Source organism: Cynoglossus semilaevis, chromosome 4, assembly GCF_000523025.1.
Source record: "Cynoglossus semilaevis isolate Cse_v1.0 chromosome 4, Cse_v1.0, whole genome shotgun sequence".
NCBI lineage: Eukaryota > Metazoa > Chordata > Actinopteri > Pleuronectiformes > Cynoglossidae > Cynoglossus > Cynoglossus semilaevis.
Window position 1 is genome coordinate 12538651 of NC_024310.1, and position 21721 is coordinate 12560371.

General features: G+C 38.8%; 3 protein-coding genes across 4 annotated transcripts; 2 read left to right on the forward strand and 1 right to left on the reverse strand.

Moving 5' to 3' along the window:
* Positions 1 to 438: 438 nt before the first annotated feature.
* On the forward strand, positions 439 to 3705 carry LOC103378154 (mitochondrial ornithine transporter 1-like). Of its 2 annotated transcripts, none has more exons than XM_008309260.3 (7): positions 439 to 509; positions 822 to 890; positions 1111 to 1369; positions 1796 to 1936; positions 2018 to 2193; positions 2704 to 2862; positions 3226 to 3705. In XM_008309260.3, exons 2-7 carry the CDS (start codon positions 836 to 838, stop codon positions 3345 to 3347), a joined length of 912 nt encoding a protein of 303 aa, XP_008307482.1. In that variant the 5' UTR covers positions 439 to 509; positions 822 to 835; the 3' UTR covers positions 3348 to 3705. The 2 variants fall into 2 exon arrangements, with proteins under 2 accessions (XP_008307482.1, XP_008307481.1); XM_008309259.3 differs by having other exon boundaries at positions 462 to 630.
* A 136-nt stretch (positions 3706 to 3841) lies between these two features.
* Positions 3842 to 9712, forward strand: LOC103378153 (erythrocyte band 7 integral membrane protein-like). Its single transcript, XM_008309258.2, has 7 exons — positions 3842 to 4692; positions 5590 to 5693; positions 6069 to 6141; positions 6437 to 6519; positions 6995 to 7198; positions 9295 to 9429; positions 9513 to 9712. Exons 1-7 carry the CDS (start codon positions 4614 to 4616, stop codon positions 9702 to 9704), a joined length of 870 nt encoding a protein of 289 aa, XP_008307480.1. The 5' UTR covers positions 3842 to 4613; the 3' UTR covers positions 9705 to 9712.
* A 2618-nt stretch (positions 9713 to 12330) lies between these two features.
* On the reverse strand, positions 12331 to 21716 carry LOC103378155 (microtubule-associated tumor suppressor candidate 2; the record flags this gene model as incomplete). The annotated part of the gene is made up of 11 exons (XM_017031880.1): positions 12331 to 13382; positions 13904 to 14001; positions 14161 to 14280; positions 14756 to 14854; positions 14936 to 15009; positions 15376 to 15481; positions 15725 to 15939; positions 16257 to 16323; positions 19641 to 19837; positions 20902 to 20994; positions 21638 to 21716. Coding segments are annotated over 11 exons (1356 nt in total), but the record flags the coding sequence as incomplete, so codon positions are not given.
* Between the last annotated feature and the right edge of the window lie 5 nt (positions 21717 to 21721).

A 21721-nucleotide genomic window follows, 5' to 3' on the forward strand; every position in this document is an offset into this window, starting at 1 on the left:
AAATATTTACCGTGTACCTAAAATTTTGGGCGATAAAAATCTGCTTTTGATCCTGATTTTATTTAATAGTTTATTTTCAATGTATTTAGGGTAAAATGTGTAGTAAGATAAATCCATGTAATGAAAGCAAATGCTATTTTACAAAACAGTGGTTTCTTAAATGTAAGGAATATTATTAACCTTATTAAGTAAGTGATAGATAGGTCTCGTATACCTATCTACTACTTTACTTTTTACTGTACTGACATTTCGTGAGTGTTTGTAGGTATCACAACCAAAACAAAAAGCATGCAATGATTTTTTTCCCCATAATTGAAGTGTATTGCTATTATTATTATTTATTTGACCCTTATATTATTATTAACATCGTAACCGATGTACTTTCCTAAATGCTTTCGCCGTGCGCACTGAGCACTGCGCAGCTATAAAACTGCGCAGCTATAAAACCGACTGGTTCCTTGTTTCTGCTCAAGACTTAAGGAAGTACTTCAAGCGGCCACGAACTCCCGGTGAGTTTTTTAGTGAATGTTTTACGCTTGACATTTCTCGAGGTTATTTCTAGTCGTGCTCTGCCGTGTATTGGGACGCTTCACAATATGAACCCTCGGTGATGAGCACATTAGAAAACAGGTAAGTCCAGACCTGTCATACAGACATTTTTAGAATATAATCCTCCTGCCCCAGTAGCTAGTATTTGAGTATGACAACGTTGGACGAATAGAGGGACCCACTTCGATCTGTGCACAGACTTTTTCATTTGTAAATGTAACTGCACTGTACTAAAATCGTTACAGTTTCTTCGTTTTACTTTCATTGTAAAGGATCTCCAAAGATTATGGCACCGCACCCAGTACTGCAGGCAATCATTGACTTCACAGCTGGAGCTGTAGGTAGGTTATTACAGTGTGTGTGGCATTGTTTTAGATGTTTTAATGCTGGTATTGTTTTTTTTCTCTGCACAAGGATACATGGAGATTTAATAACAATATCTGTAAATATTCTAAACATGATTCTGTTACCATTGTAAGTGGTATCAATCACCAACTCTAACATGAAACTAAGAAAATGTGACTTTGGCTGTACCTTACGTCTCCTGCGATTTGTCCTGAGGTGGAACGGCCTGTGTGTTGAGTGGTCAGCCGTTTGACACTGTAAAGGTGAAGATGCAGACATTCCCTACCATGTACCGTGGATTCATCCAGTGCTTCGCGGAGAACTACAAACAGGTGGGACTCTGTGGTCTGTACAAGGGAACAACTCCGGCACTCCTAGCCAACATCACTGAGAATGCAGTGCTCTTCCTAAGTTATGGCCTCTGCCAAGACGTAGTCAGCTTCCTGTCTGGTATGGACAAAGGATCAGAACTCAGGTTGGATGATGTATTTATACTTGTATTTGTGTTTTATGGATGTGAATCTACAGGTGGTGGTGAGGAGCACCCCAGTGTCTTACCCATCCATACATTGTGTATTTCAATTGTACTAAAAGACGACAGACATTATTCCAGGATATCAAGGGTCACTTGTAAAGGTTCCTCTGCGAAATAACCTTAATGTCTAACAGACTAGGGCATTAGGGGAAAATAGTATTTTTATTTCTCAGACCCCCATATTATATATTATTTGTGCATTATGCATTCTAACCACTATATTGAGATATTTGATGCCTGTAGTTGTAAGGCACAGCATGGCAAGGATTTTAGGAGGCAAATAATTAAAAAACAAACACCTTCATGCAGGCTGAGGAGATTCTAATTCACATAACACTTGTCCTGATCAATTTGTTTTCTCATCAGTGACTTACAGAAAGCTTCAGCTGGGTCTTTAGCCTCCATCTTCTCTGCAATTGCCCTGTGTCCCACAGAGTTGGTCAAGTGTCGCATGCAGGCCATGTATGAAATGGAAGCATCTGGGAAGATCTCCAGTGGACAGAGGAGGTTGGTTCCAATCACTGGAAACATTCAGGATGAAGGCTGTTAGAGTTACAGTGCTGTGTTGTTTTTCTTGTCTGACCTCAGCACAGTTTGGACAGTAGTGAAGACCGTTCTGAAGAACAATGGGCCTCTGGGTTTTTACCAGGGTCTGACGTCGACCATTGTCAGGGAGATGCCAGGATACTTCTGTTTCTTTGGGGCCTATGAGCTGTGTCGCTCCACATTTGCCAAGCACATGGGCACCGATAAGGAAGGAATAGGTACAGTATGATAATGTAGTGCATTGTATGTAGGAAACTTTGTCTTTGCTGTGATAAACCTATTGCTGTCACCTTGTTTAGCTATCTTTGGCTTTATTGAGGCCTCGTAATTTTAGGAATTCTATTCAGTTTGTATGATTTCTTATGAATATCTTTCAGCTATTTCCTTGATATATATAATTACATTTTATTTACCTTTTTATTTGTCACCTGGTGCAGTTTTGGATACAGTTCAAATAATTTGGTTATCTTTATTCTTTCTTTGCTGGTTTCAGGTATTCATGATGTATTTTACATAATTTATACTGTAGCTTACCTTACCTGCTCCATTATAATATATTTTATGAGAACGTAATGGTGTCACATGAAGATGAGCTCATTAGCAATATACCATCTTATTAAGTGATAATTTAGATATAAGAAACTGGATTTAATACATTTGAAGTTAAACACAAATGTACCAGTGGGAGATTTTCAGTTGCTTTGTGAATAACTCTCTGTTCTTTGCAGGTATTCTTCCACTCATGTTCAGTGGTGGATTTGGAGGGGCTTGCCTCTGGTTGGTCACTTTTCCCTTAGACTGTGTGAAGTCCAGGATCCAAGTGTACTCTTTAGCCGGAAGGCAGGAGGGATTCATGAGGACTTTCCTGGGAATTGTACGCACTGAAGGTCAGACAGGGTGTTCATCTGATTTTGTCTGAATGTGGCTGTCTAGTCTAACAACCTTGTTTATATGTTTATATATATATATATATACACATACACACCATTATGTTTTAAACTACACTTTTATATTCTTAACTTAGCTATGCTTTATTATATTTATTACTACAGTAACAAGCTATGCTATACTTTATTATACTATACTGCTGAATCTTTCTTTTAAATATTCCACTCCCGGGGTGTCGACGTGTTTCACCTCCGTAGGGAAATGTGTCTTTGACTGGGGTGTCGACGTGTTTCTTGTTACCTAGCTGAAACACCTCCGTAGGGAAATGTGTCTTTGACTCTCGTCCTTTTTTTCCCCCACAGGTTTCACTGCTCTTTACTCTGGTCTTACTCCTACCATGATACGCACCTTTCCTGCCAACGGAGCACTGTTCCTGGCCTATGAGTGCAGTCGCAAGTTCATGATGGAGAAAGCCAGCATGTGAGGTGGAGGAAACCAACCTGCGCTTCGTGTCAGCAGACATCATCGACTGGCTCCATTATCTTGTTAACCAGGAAGATGACAGACTCTGGAAGGAAATAAAGGGACATGAGAAAAAAATAAAAACTAAACAATATCCCTGCACTGTGTGAACTTCTAATCAATGTTTTTAACTGTTGCTGCTGTAAAATATGGGGATGATTTGAAGTAACCTTGAGAAACCAGAGCATGGAGAGGAGGAGACAACAGTGTTTTTATTAAATGGTATTTATATTCTGGAAAAAAACCTTCCAACCTCTTAATATTGCAACATATGTTGGTCTTTCTTCTATCCTAGTTCTCCAAAACATAGAAATTGATTTTCTTTTTAAATACTGGAACAAGAAGTTTATTAGAAAAATGTCAAAGTGGTCAAATACCACTGTCAGTGACAGTAGCTATGTATATATATTGTCACCAGTAATATGAATGTCTGGGGGTAGGAGGGCAGTAGAAGCATAGAGAGTGATATTTGGTTTGACTCATCCAATACCACAGCTAGCATTTTAAAGCAAGGCTGCAAACACTCTGGAAATCCCACCAGGACATGGTCAAAGAAACAGAGTTAGAGTGCTGAATGACTGTATGTATCAGACTCGTCAAGCAGTTCTGTGGGCTGTGGAAGAGCCAGCAACAGTGTTGTCAGATGGGAATTGACTAATTATTCTTCTACTGGCTAATGCAAAGTGATAAAGTGGCTTTTTGAAGCACTTTCACCATATCAGGACATCATTCCTTAAATCAAAATAATACCAATATACTGGAAGTACCAATGTTGCCCATGTACACAAAATAAAAATAAGTGCAAAGCCACGTTAAAATTTCCATTCGCTAATTTTAAAAATATATTTTTATTCACAAGTAAGTTTCTAGATTTAAAGAATTTGTAAGGTGTGAATGTGACACCATGCAGCATATACACACATATATCAGAGCAGCAGACGGCTCTCCTGTGTCACCAATTGTTAATTCATTACAGTACTGCACTCAGGAGGTGTCAGTATCCTCCTGCATGATCATGTAAGATCACTGTTCAGGAGTCAAGTTACATGTTGGAATACATACAGTATATACCAATCGAGAACATAAATGTGTGTGTGTTTCTGTGTGTGTGCCCGTTTGTGCATGCATGTACGATTAGGGAGGGGGAGTGCCGCACCCAGTAGGATAAGGAGACGAGTAAACAAATGCAGCGTTCTCTTCATCACACAGTCTGTGGCAACGTTTACTCATGATCTCCACTACGTGCAGCACGGTAGAGATGGTGACACAGGGCAAACTCGAGATCAGCACCTCGGAGAACATTGAAGGTAAAGGACTTTTCATTCTTCTGCAACGCTGACAGGGAAAGAAAATGACTGATGCCGAATATTATGTTAAAAGGTCAAATGTGCTCACCTTGCAGGGGGCACTGTAGACACTGATTAAATGTCAGCCCTTATAGCCAGAGTAGACTGTGGCAGTATTATTGTTAATAAATTATAATAAATTATTGCCTCAAATCTTGTAACCAAAAATCCTGTCTCAAAAATGGTAAAGAAAACACCTCCCTGTTGGACTGCATCAAGTCCACAATCCCAGGATGGCTTCCTTTAGAAGCCACACAAACTTTAGTTGGTCTTTAGTTACAACCGGTTCTTCAGGGGAAACATATTGCTGATGTGGCCCGCAGTGAAAATGAGTTTAACGCACCTGGTTTAAGGGTAAGGGTATCTTGCAAACCTCACAAAATTCCCATGAATCTTTTTTTTTTAGTTGCTCAACTGTTTGCTTTGTTGTTTTCATTAGTCATTTTAAAAATATTACAGCCATATTTTTTGCAAGTCCAGTGATTTTGTATATCTTTAACATTTCTTGTAACATCACTGATTTTAAATGAGCAGCTCAATAGCTTCATGCAGAACTATGCGACTCAGCCAAATATGGAGTGGTGTGACTTGCCTCTGAGATTAATTATGCATGTGGATATTCTACACCTTGCTGCCTGATAGCACAAAGGCACCCTGTTTTGCGTCTTCGTTGGTATCAGGCAACATCTCAGAGGACAGCGTTACTGCCTATTTGTGTGACTATTAGATAAATGCAATAAAATTCACACTGTAATAAAGCACTTACACAAAGAATAGGCTGCTGCTGAGGGTATTACACAGAGTCCAATGTCTGTTTATACATTAGCTCTTAAAATACTTCCTGATCTCGTTACACAGATAAAAACTCAGGAAAACTGGGATGCTGCGGCTGGCTGCTGGTCATTATATCAGTTTTGCTTCTTTTCTGCACGTTCCCGTTGTCATTATTCATGTGTTTTAAGGTAAGACTAACCCAACTGACGGAGAGATGGAGCAGAAACTCCACTATATACAGTATATTGCATGAATTGTGTTTTATATTAAACTTTCCATGTACCTTGTTATTTTGTCGTCAACTAGTTTAAATTATACATATTCATATACTGGTATTTCCATTTTAAAGGTGTAGATCCTGTTTCTTTACCTCATTCATTAAATCTCATTTAGATAATAATATATGCAGTAATCATTTCTATGAACGAACACAGTTTGTAAAACTTACATAATGTTCTGTTCAAGAAGACAAAGAGAGATGTTAACAAGTAATCTCCAAAACCCTCTCACCATAAAATGAATTTCTCAATGTCTTTCTAACTGTTTGTGTTTTTAACATCCAGATAGTACAAGAGTACGAACGAGCTGTCATTTTTAGACTCGGCAGGATCGTAGACAGGAAGCCAAAAGGACCAGGTTAGTCATGTCTTAGTTTTATATATGCAATATAATGTGTGTATATATATATATAAAGAGAGAGGGGGGGGGGGGACTTGAGAGAGAATTAAATTATTAGATGTTTCAGTATTTTCAACTAATTTAGATTTGTTTTGTGTTGTTCTGCCAACAATCATACTCAGAGAATCTCTATTTTAGATTTGTTTTGTGTTGTTTTGCCAACAATCATACTCAGAGAATCTCTGCAGTAGGACAGCTTTGAATATGTTGATTTATACATAATTTATACCTGTTGTTACTGTGTTCTTTTCAGGACTTTTCTTTGTCCTGCCATGCACAGATGTTCTTGCTAAAGTTGATCTCAGGACCATATCCTTTGATATCCCTCCACAAGAGGTACTTTTATTGTTGTTTTTTTTTACATCTTCTGTAACACTATTCACAATCCAACAACCGAAGTTCCAAAATGCGTGCAGTGGCAACAGTGTTTTGAACCATCCATACACTACCTATACATTATTTTGACATCATCATAGCTAAACTGACCCATCACTTGGCACAAATAAACGTCTCACAAATAATAAAATGTCTTTAAGCTATTTTTGAGACACTTGTCTGGTTCTACTATAGTGTGTCTGATCTGACCTAGTCTTGTATCTAACTGAACAATCTAACATAGGGTTAAAAAAATGACACTTTTGCATAGACCACCTACTAATACATAAGACCTTAATTTGTAGCTTTCTGTCAAATTCTGACAATGTTTTATTTTAAAAAAAGGACCACCTCTGGCCTTAGATTATGTTTGAGTGCAAATCACAAACAAGATCTACATTCGCAAATCTGTTTGTGTCTCATAATTGGTTTGCAGATCCTGACCAAAGACTCAGTTACTGTGTCTGTGGATGCTGTCGTCTTCTTCCGCATATACTGCCCGATATCAGCTGTGGTCAATGTGTCCAACGCTCCTAATTCTACACGCCTGCTGGCCCAAACTACTCTGAGGAATGTACTTGGTACCAAAAACCTGGCAGAACTGCTCTCTGACAGAGAGGGAATCTCTCTAAGTATGCAGGTCAGAGTTTTGTGTCATTTAAAATTGTTTATAAGAAAGAATGAAAATATATATGTATATATGATATTTGTAATTCATGGGAAGCTGGGTAAATGTACTTCTGATTTTAATAACAGATTTTCAGACATTGAAAAATGTCCAACCCTGCACCTTTAGCAAAGATTAGGATGCAGAGGTGGTCAGTTGCTCACTAAACAGAAGAAAGAAGAAATGTTGAATAGTTGGGAAAAAACTATAAAAGACATATCTTAAAAACAGCCACAAAAGTTCAATAGTAAATAGTATTTAACAATAGCAGGAAAAAATGGTTTTAAAATTGATTTTATAACACTCAAAGTCATCAATAAACGTAAACAAACAGCATATTATCATAGCGACGATTAAAAAAGCCAAAAGAAGTCAAAGTTAAGCAAAGCCTTGACTAACTAACCAACACAAGCTTTAAATACCAGCTAAACTCAAGCAATAAATGCTAGGAAAAATGCTTTACCAGAAAATTTGCCAACAAGAAAATCAAACACAACCAAAGAGATAAATTCAGCAATGTAGTCAGAATACAGTCAGACATGTACTTGAAAACATATCCAGATATTAACCCCAAATTGTAAAACAACAGCAAAAAATAAAGAATAACGTAATTTTCAACACCAACGCTCTTAAAAGTGAGTAAAACAAATAATAGTAAAACATGTTAACTTAGCCAAAAGAAGACAAGAGAACGCATGGTTAGCAAACACGAGCCACAACTTTAGCATCCTATAGCTAAAACAACTAGCTTGAACACAGGTTAGCAGGAACATACATGGCAGAAAAGAATATACTAATGAATGAAAACCAAATATACATGAATATAAATGTAATTAAAACAAAGCTAATCTTGGGAATATTACATTATTTGCTAAACCATATCCAAGGGAAGTAGCTAAAAGCACTGTCGTTCACTATTTAACAAGTTAAAAGAAAAAAAGTGACGAGATTCAGCATTTCAAGAAAGACGCACATTCATTCAGCCCTGCTTGAATGAATCCACAATAACATCATATGTCTACAGAAAACCATCAATATTATGCAGAAATGTAGTATTCGCGTGTCGTTACTGCCTAGGTAACTAGTGTATCCAAAGCTAACACATACTGTGCATCAAAAAGCATGAATAATAACACAATAAAACGTCAATATTATACAAAAAAGACAATGCATTTTACTCACCACAACTTCCGACTATTTGTACACAAAATCCACCCTCATCTCTTTCCTTGAGAAGAGTTTGGTTTCTTCGTGGTACAGAGTACCCCATTTGTTGTAGTCCTAACAAGTCCATGCTAAACGCTGGAAGTTCAGTATGTCCTGTCGTATTTATGTCATACGTTTTAAATCGGTTCAGTGGTGACAATGTCAGTTCGACAGAAGCAATGGACACAGACAAAACTTAACTTCCGCGCGCAAAAGTCGCTAGATTCAGTTTGCTAGAGTCGAGACCATCCAATCAAATCACTCAAATCGCTAACGTGACTGTGGGCCTGCAGGAAGGCCTTGTTGTGGCCAACTCAAAATCCGATTGGTTAAAGAAGGCAGCTTTTATCCCCTTCTGATTGGATAAAACAACAACTAACAAAACCAGGATTTCACAAATGTTTATGTACTACTATGTAGCACATTTATAAGGGGTCTAATGAATATGTCGCCTGTTAACACAGGAATGGATAGCTTCCAATGACATGCAAAATGCAAAACAGATCAACATACTGAATTAGTGATTTTACAATTAACCCTTAATAAAGACTTTTTTTCTCAGCTCAATGGTCAATTTACTGCATAGTATGAAATATATTGGGGCTTAAGAGTCATGTGTCATTAAAGTTAGTAATTTATTTTACCTGTATGAAGATGTCCTGTAAAAGTGAGCTATTGGTCACACTGAATTCTTCATGTATGTAATTTGTTTATATGTGATATATACTATTATATATTATATAGACCTATAGAAGGATGAGACAAATTAGTCCATAATCTATTCCACCTATGATTAATGTCTGAATAAATATATATTCTCTGTCATCTGATTGTATTCTCCTGTTGTTAAATCCCACCTGCAGGAATCTCTGGATGATGCCACTGATCCATGGGGAATCAAGGTGGAGCGTGTGGAGATCAAGGATGTGAAGTTGCCGCAGCAGCTGCAGAGGGCCATGGCAGCAGAGGCAGAGGCCAGCCGAGAGGCCAGGGCAAAGGTGACAACAGGCTCAAGCTCCACTTTCTACTCACATCTTTTAATCGCTCACAAAAGTATCATGTTTTTCTTCTTCTGTCTTAGGTTATAGCAGCAGAGGGGGAGATGAATGCGTCTCGGGCTCTGAAAGAAGCCTCTCTGGTAATTGCTGAGTCTCCCTCTGCTCTGCAGCTGAGATACCTGCAGACGCTCAACAGCATCGCAGCAGAGAAGAACTCCACCATCATCTTCCCTCTGCCGTTAGACATGATGCAGGCCTTCATGCCCAGAAAGTGACACCGTGGTGTGCACTGCGACCCTGAAGAGCTTCTGTATTTGCACTTTCATATACATACATTCATTCATATGCATTTAGCCATAGCTTTTTTTAAAGGATGTTTTCTCCTCTTATTTTACAAAGACAACATTTAATATATGCAATAAATGGTATTTACAGAAATTATCTTATTAAACTGTTTTGATTTTGAATATTAATGTTAAAAGGACAATTTGTAATGGTAATAGAGCCAAGGAGAGTTACTGTAGTGACGGTTGCTGAGGTTACTTTGAGGTCAAACAAAGAATGATTTCAGTGGAGCAGGAGATTTGTTTTGGCGGATGTTCAATATTCCTAATGTGTTCTTGGCTCACATTAAACTAGTTCTGTCTTTAGCTAAAAGTTAGCATTTTTTAGGGTAAATAATAATTAAACATTGTTCGTCCAAATTAAGCCAATAGTTACATCAGTGATTGTAAGTATATTTTAGCTCCCTTCTCACAAAGTTGTCAACTTTTTTAATTTAACCTTTCACTAGCAAGGTTTTTACAAAAAATTTGATCCAAATGTTATATGTTCATGGCTAAACTTAAGTTAATATTGCTTTATTCTTGCCTAGCTTTTTTAGTTTTAGTTGCTTTGGGAAAAAAGTACATATATTTTGTCCATTATTTCAAATTTTAAGGTATAGTTTGATTCATGTTACCACCCTTCGGCTCACCTTTAGCAATATTTGCCACGCTTTGCAATTTGTCTTCATTATTTTTTGAGTTTTCAGCTAAGAAAAATTAGCTGAATGTTTTGCAATACATGGAAAGTATTTCAGCTGAATTGCCTTAACTTTCTTTACGTATATTTTCTAATTTTTGTTATTTACTTTTAGGCCATTTCCCCTTAATTGTTAGTCTTTTTAAAGTCTGCTATCTTTTGGCTAAGAAACCAGATGGCTAATTCCATTTTTAACAACAATTTTAAATCTGTGGATATCCAGGACAGTCTCTTGGATATGTACAGAAGGAAAAACCCTAGAGTTTGAAAAAGGACACATTCTTATTATGATTTAATACATAAATACAAAGTGCAACACAGACAATGTAAATGTTAGTGTCACATGAATGACCACAATGTGTTGAACAGCAACGCTACAGTACAGGTGCAGTTTCAGACATAGATAAAGAATAAATAAAAACAAAAAACAAAACAAAACAATGTACAATACTGTAAATGCATAACCTTAGAAAAACATGCTGTTATATAAACATATCCTGATCCTAACTCCTTCAAATTCTGGAAACAATCTTGAGGACAGATGTAAACAATGTTACGAATAAACAGAAGTAAAGACGGTCACATGGGACATGCTGACTTCTGTTATACAGATGTGAAATGTAAAAATAAGGACACCGTCATGTCCATGGGACACAGAGGCAATCAGTGCAACCAGAAGACCTGATGGAGGCATAGACTTGATAGGGAAAATTAGACGCAGCCATCAGAGGTGAAGCCATGGAAGCAGATGGAGAAGTTGCTCCAGTGCTTCAGAAAAAAAAAAACTATATAAATGGAGGTCAATGGGAACATAAGGCATCATCTCACTCAATATAAAAATCAGCAAACATTTCCTTTAAATTATTATCTCTTAAACAATTAGCAATTGTCAACAATAAACATTTTCTATGACTTCTCTATAGTAGTTCTTCACTTCCCTGTTGTGGCATTCCAGTCATGTGACCACTGAGGCCTGCACCAAGGATGAAACACTGAAAACTGACTTAGAAAGGTTTTGTAGAAGTTAAAAAACAAAAAAACTTAAATCAATTTCTAAAACAAAATTGCCTACAATATTCAGAATATAAAGATGCCAGATTAAGTGGAGTGTTGTTGGCCGTGGGTGATCCCCGGGCATGGAGTGATGTGCCTTTCCTGCCAATCAGACATACGTTTTTCTCTATAGCTATGCTTTATCGTGTAATTCCCACTTAATGGGATCATCATACTGTAATGAGGATGGCCTGAAATGACTAAAAACAGAAAGAATTTTTTTTCTAAAATAGATATTTATGGACCGTATCAAAGTGAGCATCATCGCCCACAGACGGCTGATGACTTGTTAGACCAGTGATCTACTTTTATGGCTGGGATTTATTAGACCATGTGTCCTTTCCACTGTATGAAACACATTTGTTCACATCAGAGTCCTGACTGGAAATGTACATCGTGAATGTCAGACTTCCATCCCTCAAAATACAATCGTATAATACAATCATTCTTATTTAGTTCAGTTGATACAGTGGGTTTCCTGATCATACAATACGCTTCTTGTCTTACATATTCTGTACATCCAAATACTGAAAAACCATGAGAGTGGATGAAATGATGTTTAAAAAAAAGTGATGACAGTCAGCCTTTTTTTTGAAGACTCCTGAGATTTTTCTCCGCACACAAGGTAAACTGGAGGATGAGTACCTGGAGGTCATATTGGTATTTTTTGTTCCAAAAATACTTGATGTTGAGAATAATAGATCTGTTGGATTTAAATGTAAAGAAAAGAAACAGAAACTGTATATTATTATAATAAAATAATAATAACAGATATTTGTAATAACATTAATGATTAGACCAAACCTCAGGTCCACTCAGAGAGCCAATAATTAGACCAAACCTCAGGTCCACTCAGACTTTCCTTTGGTGACCTGGACTCAGAACCCTATACTTCAGGACAACAATGCCTGTAGTGTGGAGTGTGGAGCACATTCGAGCCACTCTTTAACCTGTTCTGGTTTGTTCTGGACATACACTGATGAGCAAATGGACAAAGCTAGGTTGAAGTCTCCAGAACTCTGAAGCCTCAGCTCATCAGTCATCGTACAAATAAAATGATTATTAAAACTGGAAGACAGAACATGCGACAGAGACAGCACTGGATGTCAGTCAGATGAAACGTTAACATGGAGTTAAAGATAAGAAGGCAGCCGACCGTCAACTCCTGAAACAGGAAACTGTTAAAAAGCCCGACACACTAATCCACACTTTAAGAAAAAAAATGTACCGTAGACGACCTACACTGTTGCTGGTGGCAGAGACTGGACAACAAAGGAGCTTCCTGTGTTCTCAGTCAAACTTTCTTGGATGCTGTCTTGTAGGTCCATCATCCTGAGCGCCGAACGAAAACACTGAGAAGATGTTGGCGAAAGGTATGGAAATTACACTTTGTTCCCGCTTGCCAACAAGGATCAGGTCTTTCTTTGCTACAGTTTTCTTTTTCTTTTGAGAACTAGAAGTAGAGGACAGCAAAAAGTCTTGAGGTGCAGTTAATAATACAGTTAAATCATTCCTGGGATCTGTCTTCACTGACGCTGTGTTCCATATAACATCCAATCTATGTTTGCATTGTGTAAAGGCCTACATTTTTAAAAATGACAAAGCAATAGCTCCAGTGTCAGAGTAAAAATAGTAAATCGATACCAGAGCAGGTTTTTAGAGAGCAGTGTTATTGATGGTAGGAGTGTGGGCGAGAAGGGGAGCCTGGTCCAGAAGCGGGACGGTGGAGTGGGGAGGAGGTCGGGGACATGTGAGGACTCAACTCGCCCGTCTGAAGACGCCACATCAGCTCTTCGTTGGTGCGACTCAGACGCTTCTTCTCCTTGCTCTCCATCTCCACATGTACTTGAAGGTTGGCATTTTCTTCAGTGAGTTGTCTGTAGGAGACGAGGAACGAACGCAACGGAATCATTCTCAGTGACTCAGGGATGACGCCAAGTTTATATTCAACAAATATATAACACTTTAGAAATATAACAAAATAGTTTGAAAAGTAGGGTGGTGTATTTGGTTTAATTTGTTTTATTCATTACTCTTTATTATATATATATATAAATATATATATGTGGTGAGAAAAAAATGATAGTCAAAACTGTAGGCATCAATACGATATAATTTGGCCAGAAATTGAATATATTTGTCAAAAAGACAAGAAAAATACTAATATTACTCACTGTTAGCCTAGCAGGAAGGAAAATAAAAAGCAACCATTAGCCTTGGCAAGCACAGTGTTTTAATCAAACATGATTAAAAGATTCAAAAATGCATTTTAATATATAAACAACTAAAGGTTCAAAACAATAAAAAATGTTCAGCTCCTTAATCAAATAGGTTCAGTAATGAAAACAACCGTAACAGTCATAGACGTCAGAGGGAAGATGCTGTGTATCAAACTGACCTGGACACGGCCATGTTCTTGTCTATTCGCTCCTTCAGGTCCTCGTTCTGCTGCTGTAGAACCTGCAGTCTCTCCTCCAAGTGGACGTTCTTTTCAGCCTGCTCAAAAACACAGAGCGGAAGGTGCACAATATAAAAATCTATAATATAAGAATTTCCCCCTAAAATCTGTATTCTACAATACTACAGAGTTCAGCGAATAAATCTAATAAACTGTGCAGCGGCTGCAGTGAAGTTAAGCAGAAATTTGAAACCTACTATTTTTTCCAGCTCGGAAATCTTCAGCTCCTGCTGATGAATTTGTTGGTTCTTCATTTCCAGAACTTCCTTCAGACTCTTCAGATCCTCCTCAATGTGTTTATAAGGTGCCAGTGCATCCTGAGGTGAATTACGAGGGACAGGTAGAAATTTATGAAAGGAAACAACAAAATATGTCAATAAAGTCACACTATAACTGGACAAATGAATGTCTGTGAAAATGATCCGATAATGGTGAATAAAAAAAGGAAAGTTAAAGAAATGACAATGTCAAAGATTATTCTAGTCTATAGAAAATATTAAATTAACAGTCAAGTATATGAAGTGGTGAGTTATATTAATAAATGACAGCTGCACATTTGGTTTCAAAACCATCATGACTTTTAATCCTGCCAATATTTAAATATTATTATTATTATTATTTTTGTTGTTCATATTTTTGGAGATTTTTTGTGGCAGCTGTGGTGGTTGGTGAGTTGAAGATGCAGAGATTTTCATTGTGAGCGACCAGAATGCTTTGGGTTAATGTTGGGATATTTTGGATGTGCTGGGAAGAGGAAAGTCAATAAACTGGACATGGTCATGCAGCTGTTACCACTATCTGCTCGTCGGTGCTCTTGCGTAGAGCCTCCTCGAAACGCTTGGCTCTGTCTCGTAGGCTACGGTTCTGGAACGTCAGTGTGTCTACCTGATCCTGTGAAGGATAAAGCTGTTAGTGTCGTCACATTACTTTTGAGATATTTACGCTGTACATGAATGAAGGTGGAGTGTTGACCTGCAGTGACAGCCTGATCTTTTCAAAGTCTACTTCCAGAGACCTCCTCTGTTGCTCATGGGCCATCTTCAGATCTAACAGGAAGCACACGTGTAACAATTTTAGTGGCAACGGTCGGTTATCAAAAAAAAAAAAAAATCACAAATATATGATCTGAGTCTATGGGACAGCTGGGCTACCAAATTCAAATCATTCATGATTTTCATTAACAATTGGTTAAATCAGTGTTTCTCAACCTTGGAGTTGCTTTCCCACGTGGACCATGGGCCACCTATAATTTCAATGGGGTCAACTGTATTCTTTCACTTTCACAATATAAATATAAATTCACAGAATGTCTCAGGAGTCACCAGAAATCTGTGACATCACTGTGTTGAAGGGTTTAAATAAGCAGCAGCAGTGAAATGATGAAATGATGATGTCACTGATGAAGTTCTTACTCTTCACAGTCCTGGCATGCTCCTCCTGCAGAGTGGACAGAGTGTCACTGTGAACAGACTCCAACTCCATCAGCGACGCCTCGTGGTTCTCATTTATCTCGTCAATCTGTGGGCGACAGTTCCATTTTTTAAACTTCCACAGTTCAAAATCATCAGTTTAAACCACTTAGTCAGGGCGACATCGTCACTTTGTCACCGGCTGTCATGGCAGAAGAGATCAGGATAATGGATCCTGAAAATGAATAAAACAACTGGCCAATCCTGACCACTATCTGGATTTAAAATAAATGAGTCTGGTAATAATAAATGTGCTTAAAAAAACAAATTATACTGGATCAGCTTCTCATACCTGCTCCTGCTGCTGGATTTGTAGCTCCTCCATCTCTGCCTGCTGTTGGTCCTGCAGACTCTCCATCTCAACCATGTGCTGCTCCTTCAGCCGCTCCTCCAGCGCTCCCAGCTCCCTCTGCTGCCGAGCTCGCAGTCCCTGCAACTCCAGCTCAAAGTACCGCTCCAGTTCCTCCTTCTCCCGCTGCAGCTGCTTCCAGTGTGCAGTACTGAAAGCTGGACACAGTGGACGTCAAGCCACACCATCAAATGGGAGTACATGCTAATGCTATCGCTAATTTCAATTCAACGTTAGCTACAAAACTAATTTTAATCTATTTCTGGTCAAACATTGTAGCAGACTTTTGGGTTTTTTAGCTCGTATGGTTGACTTGCAGTCATTTGTTTAATTTTCTGTTGTGTTTTGTCTAACTTGTTGCCATAAAACTTTACAACAAACATCTGTGGTAACTTTTAATCGTACCATTGCTACCTTTCCGAATGATTGTTGTTCTTCAGCTTTCAGAAACGTTCCCCTTTTATAACACACTTACCCACTTCATCCCTGATTTTGGCGAGCTCCAGGGACAGTTCCCTTTCCTTTACAACAGCATTTTCATTCTGAAGAAACAAACAAACAAACAAAAAAATAAACTTTTTAATTGTTTAGATATCCATTTAGACTTCAGAGAGGGAAACACTTATCCTCACCATGAACAGTAATAGTAAAAAAAACCTCTTGGTCCTGTGAGTGTATTATATCTTATGTCTAAGAATATAAAGGTAAAACTCTACAAATTATAAAAGAAGAGAGCAGTTGGTAATTTATTACTGTTAACAAGTTGTACCATGGAACGACACAAAAAACGCAAACAAAATGTTGTTTCCAGGAAAGAACCCTAATCAGATTAACTGTCTTCATCTGGTTTATATCAGATTATAGGAAACTGTCCATGTCAACACAGGACAAGAAAAAGCTTCATCTGATTAGACTGTTGCAGGATCAAACATGTTTCGTTAGAATGATACACAAGACCAAAAACCACGTTCAGTTTGTGAACTCCTTCTGTGTGTGACAGCAGAGGGCGGCCTCCTCCATCTGTATCCCCAGGGGAGCTCTTCATGGTGTGACGTTTTCAGCTTCACACATCACAGTTCAATGACTATTGATCACCAATTCTAAAATGCAGCAGCCTGCCCTGGATTAATGCACGGTAGAAATTCTCCTGGCACTGAAGTGTTTTGTTAGAAGCCATTGAATGCAACACAGCCAGAGAGAAGCAGGTGATGAATGTATGATGTATGAAACAGAGGCAGATACAGTACAGTCTGGACAGAGATGATGTCAGCTCTGAGTGGTCACGCTCTGTACACTGTTAAATCTGCACCACTTTCTTATTTCAGTTTCTCAGGGTTCATAAAAGTCCTCAGCAGCTTTTTTTTTTTTTAAGTCGGTCCTTCAGACTGAACATGTTCACTACAGAAAGCTGTGACTGCAGCACAACTGAACATGTTATTTCCTGTAGCTGAGTTTAAAGGAAACAACCAACGTGTGAGTGTAAAACCTCTCCTGTGCTCACAGGGAGATGACGACAGACAGTGTCAGTGATCAGTCTGTGCTTTGACTCAGCACAATCCTGGAGAGCTTCACTCTCGCCACTGTCTCCCAGACACAAATTCACACACAGCTTTTCTCATCACAGTGCATCAGACACAAACGCACACACAAGCTGTCACATCCACACTGAAAGTCACACATTCATCCACCGATCTCCAGTGCTGCCTCCAGGCCGCACACGCCTTCCTTTACTGTTTGTTCCAGACATTGCAGATGGAGGAGAAGAAGCCTGCAGCAGCAATGGCCCATAAGGCTAGCATTCTGCATCAGCAGCATCAGCAGCACCAGCAGCAGCGGCAGCATCCCTGAGTCGGCCCGGGAGGCAGCAGTAACACATGCAAGTGACAGAACACTGAGCAAGAGGAAGAGAGGGGAAGCAACATGACAGAGGAGGAGAGGAGGAAGAAGAGCAAAGCCTCACCTTGGTCCCTGCTGTTTGACAAACGTAAATCCCTGCTAGAACAAAGACTGTCAGCCTCAGCCTCAGCCTCAGCCTCAGCCCGGCCCTGCCTGCCCACCCCTTTAACTCCCCGCCCCTCTATCAATATCACATCCATACACATGGCAGGAAGATGCACACATGAACTGACACACATAAATATAGGTGGGTGTCTCCAGATAAAAACAAAAACAAAACAAAAAAAAAAAAACAAGAAAGGGTGGAGCAGAGAAAGATGGATATATATTGTCTATCTATAAACAGCCAAGATCCCAAATATATACTGCACATATATCTAATAGATAGATTATGATGTCTATATGGATTAAAAATATTAACGATATTTGGATTTGTAACAGTGATGATCAAACATATGATTAATTTATATATAAATTATATATAAATATATTTATGTATAATTTATGGGTAAGTTTTTATCACTATATTAAATTCACTTAGAGCCACAGACCTTTACAAACTTTAAAGACCAAGTAGTTAATAATAATAATAATAATATTTTTTAAAAGAGCACGTTTGGATAGAAACATGAGCTAATGACAAAATAGACAGTGCAGGTGGCAAATGTTCTACTCACATGTTATAAGACAGAGAACAATGCTGTGGCAAACAGAGACGAGGAAACGTGTGAGAGCAGGGTCAAGGATGAAATGGTGAATACAAAAGAAAGGGTGTGGCTACGAGAGAATTCAGATGAACTGTGAAAGCACAGCTTATTTGGAAAAATAGCAGGAAGCGAACAGTTTTTGGAGAAAAAGAGATAAGAAAACAAGGAGGTGAAGGAAAGAATGATCAAAAAGACTGCAGGCCAATACGAGGAAGTGTGATGACTAGAGATAACACACATGCTGTATTGTCTATGGAGATTCTTAGTCATCCAGGTCATGGTCAAGGTTGAAGAGTTCTTCATTTAAAAACCTCTTCAACCTTCAAATTCTGTATTGTTGCTTTGCCAAGAAATTTACTTCATACTGTAGCTCATTGTTTCCCAAAGACTGGGTCACGGCCCTCAGGTGGTACGCAAAAGATTATTTTTTTTTAGTTGTCTTGGATCATGTTTCCCTGGAGTTTATGAATAATGTCTATTGACTTGTGGTGTGAAGGTGTATGACTTTTAAAATATGGGTCCCCAGAAAAGTTTAGGAAACACTGCTGTAGCTTACTCATAATACACACCTCCACAACACCAAATACTTCATAACCATCTGTAGTGAGAGTAATGAATGGATATTTATTGAGCTTCAGTCACTTTTCTCTGGTGACCTGAGCTGAGGCTCAACCACATCGATGGCTGATATAAAATTATTCATGCTGTGGGTTTTCTTTGGAGACCTTCTTTGTAAGGCATATATGAGCACTGTTGTTGTACTGAACGAAGACCTCTGGTTTGTGACTGTTCTGTGTTTATCTGAAAATTAAATTTACCAAAGGCACAGTGAGTCCAAAGGTGGGCGGAGCTTATTTCATTAGTCTAGACACAAACCGGTGCTGCAGATGGATATCAAGATAACTGTCAGCAAATTACTGGGAAGGGCTGGAAAACAGGCTTTTGATCAACACTTGAGAGACAGAAAACACTGCACACATTCTCAGCAACATTGTCAGCAAAAAGAGTCAGTCAAAGAGACAGGTATGTGTAACCATTAGGAAAACATCGATGAACATCAGGTGTTTGGTTGAAAGGACTTGAACCATCAACCTGATTCACAAGAGTCAGATCCTCTTCTATACAACATAAAAAAAAAGATCAGGCCGAAACCAACACCAGGAATTATCCTGTGTTCTCTTCCTATCATCTTAATGACTGAACAGTTCACCAGCCTGCAGAGAAAGCCAGCGATGAGAACCAGCTCTCTGTCCTACCTTTTTCCAAAAGTGTTGCGTGGTGATGCTGAAAACGTCCAGACACAACGAGGCCTCCTTCATGTGGACCTGAAGGCTCTGGATCTGCAGCGCCTGCTGCTCACAGCGGTCACGCAGCTGCTGGATCACAGCCTTGTCCAGGTCCTGAGGCTTGTCCACCTGAACAGGCCCGTGGACATGTGCTGTTCGTCCACGTACTGGTAGAGACAGAACAAAAGTGGAGGGTTTCGTCAAAGAAATGAATTTGTTTTTTTTATTTCATATACTGTAGGTTTGTATCAACTGTCATTCACACTGCACATGTCATTTAGGAAAACTGGACCTAAATCAACACCAAGATAAATATTACCTCCTAAGTAGATCACACAGCTCGGAGATCATGAGCAAATTAAATAAATAAAATAAAAATAGAATTCCATAGTGTGTAGCATGAACCATATATTGTAAACATGGGATCATATTTTGTCATACAGCTACATGTATTTATTAAGTACCAGAACAAATATATAAATGTATGTATAAAGTATGATCAGTATATATGGTTGAGTACATATTCAGTGTTATCAGTGTAGATCACTTTAGCCTGGTCATTTGAGTAGGAGCTTGATGGTCAAAAAAGTGTGAAAATCCCTGCTGTCCTCCTAATTGGCCACAAGGTGGCGAATTTTCTCTTCACAGCACAAAGTTACTGGTGTGGAGTTTCTCTAGTTTTTATTTTTCTCCTCTGTGGATGTGTGGGTTTCTGCCACACTAATGACACTGCAGATTGAAAATGCGTGAGCGTGAATGGTTGTTTGACCCTGACTGGGGAGCTGTCCGTGGACTATGTGTCCTCGACGGTTGACAACCGTTATATACTCAGAAAGATACTGATTCTTAAAACCTCTCCATTCACTCTCCTTCCTCAGGACATGACCAGGAGCTCAGCTCCAGTCTCGCTGGTCTTTGACCACAGGAGAAAATAATCACTGATGTACTGTTGCTGCAGTAATGTGACCCAGCAGAGTTACCGACACTGGCAGACTGTCTGTGCTAGCATCACAGTTACTGTGGTCTGTTGCTATGGCAACGGCAGACAAAGGCAATGTAATAAAGGTTTGAAGGAGAGAAGGCGAGGAGAGGGGGAGATATAAAATATTTTTATATCTCTCTCCGCAGAGGATGCTGCCCTGACAAATTCATACTGCCTTCACTGGCATCTGACAGAATATAAATTCTCACACACACACACGCACTGCATTGTGATGTGAGGACAACTCACCAGGAGACTGAGGTTTGGGTGAAACCACTGCAAATCTCTTTGGGGAGGACTTTGGTTGTGAATCATTGTCCTTTGTTGTTTCTCTCCTTAAGGCTGTGCAGTGACAGACACAAAAATAGTCTTCATTCAAAAATACAGTTTTTCTCCATTGTTGTTTTTTTAACATATGTTATATACACCTTGAAGACTAGGCAAATAAAATTTTTTTTTTGTCACCAAATCTCAATCAATACTATATCAATGTAAATGGTACAAAACTTGTGGCACTATTGGTACAATTACTAAACCAGCTTGGATACAGATAAAATCCAAAGCAAATGTACTTTACACCTATACATCTGAAATGGAACATACTGTTATTGTATAACATACAATATATACAAATACAAGTCATGAATGGAGAGGCAAAACACTCAACATCGAGACAACCAGTTTAATGTTATGGCCACTTGATGGCGCTGTTCTGGCATTTCTATCGTTCAGTGGCAACATGAAACCACAGTAAGCAAAAAGACGCTGAAAAGGTGTGTTGCAATGTATGCTCTCTTTCACTGATGCAACACCGTGAAACAGTTGAGGTGATCTGTGGTTAGATTTGTAGGTCAATTGTTTATCGTCCCAACATAATTTGATAGAAGAGGTTCCAGTGAATTGTATTTATGTGTTATTTTACTTTAATCTTGACGTGGTATTGGCCCTGAAAGACTTGAGACTGATGAACATCTCTGGTACATACCCACTGGAGAGCTGCGCTGCGGGGCCAGACTACGACGCTGGAGACTGGGGGCGTTTGGAGGCTGGTTCCAGCTCTGACAGCGGG

What these genes read in the sequence shown, in the direction of transcription:
- LOC103378153 (XM_008309258.2), top strand. Translation starts at nt 4,614, where the DNA reads ATGATCTCCACTACGTGCAGCACGGTAGAGATGGTGACACAGGGCAAA. An exon ending in CATTATTCATGTGTTTTAAG is followed by an intron (nt 5,694 to 6,068) that starts GTAAGACTAACC and finishes TTTAACATCCAG; the next exon opens with ATAGTACAAGAGTACGAACG. An exon ending in GCCGAGAGGCCAGGGCAAAG is followed by an intron (nt 9,430 to 9,512) that starts GTGACAACAGGC and finishes CTTCTGTCTTAG; the next exon opens with GTTATAGCAGCAGAGGGGGA.
- LOC103378154 (XM_008309260.3), top strand. Translation starts at nt 836, where the DNA reads ATGGCACCGCACCCAGTACTGCAGGCAATCATTGACTTCACAGCTGGA. An exon ending in GACAAAGGATCAGAACTCAG is followed by an intron (nt 1,370 to 1,795) that starts GTTGGATGATGT and finishes TTTTCTCATCAG; the next exon opens with TGACTTACAGAAAGCTTCAG. An exon ending in ATCTCCAGTGGACAGAGGAG is followed by an intron (nt 1,937 to 2,017) that starts GTTGGTTCCAAT and finishes GTCTGACCTCAG; the next exon opens with CACAGTTTGGACAGTAGTGA.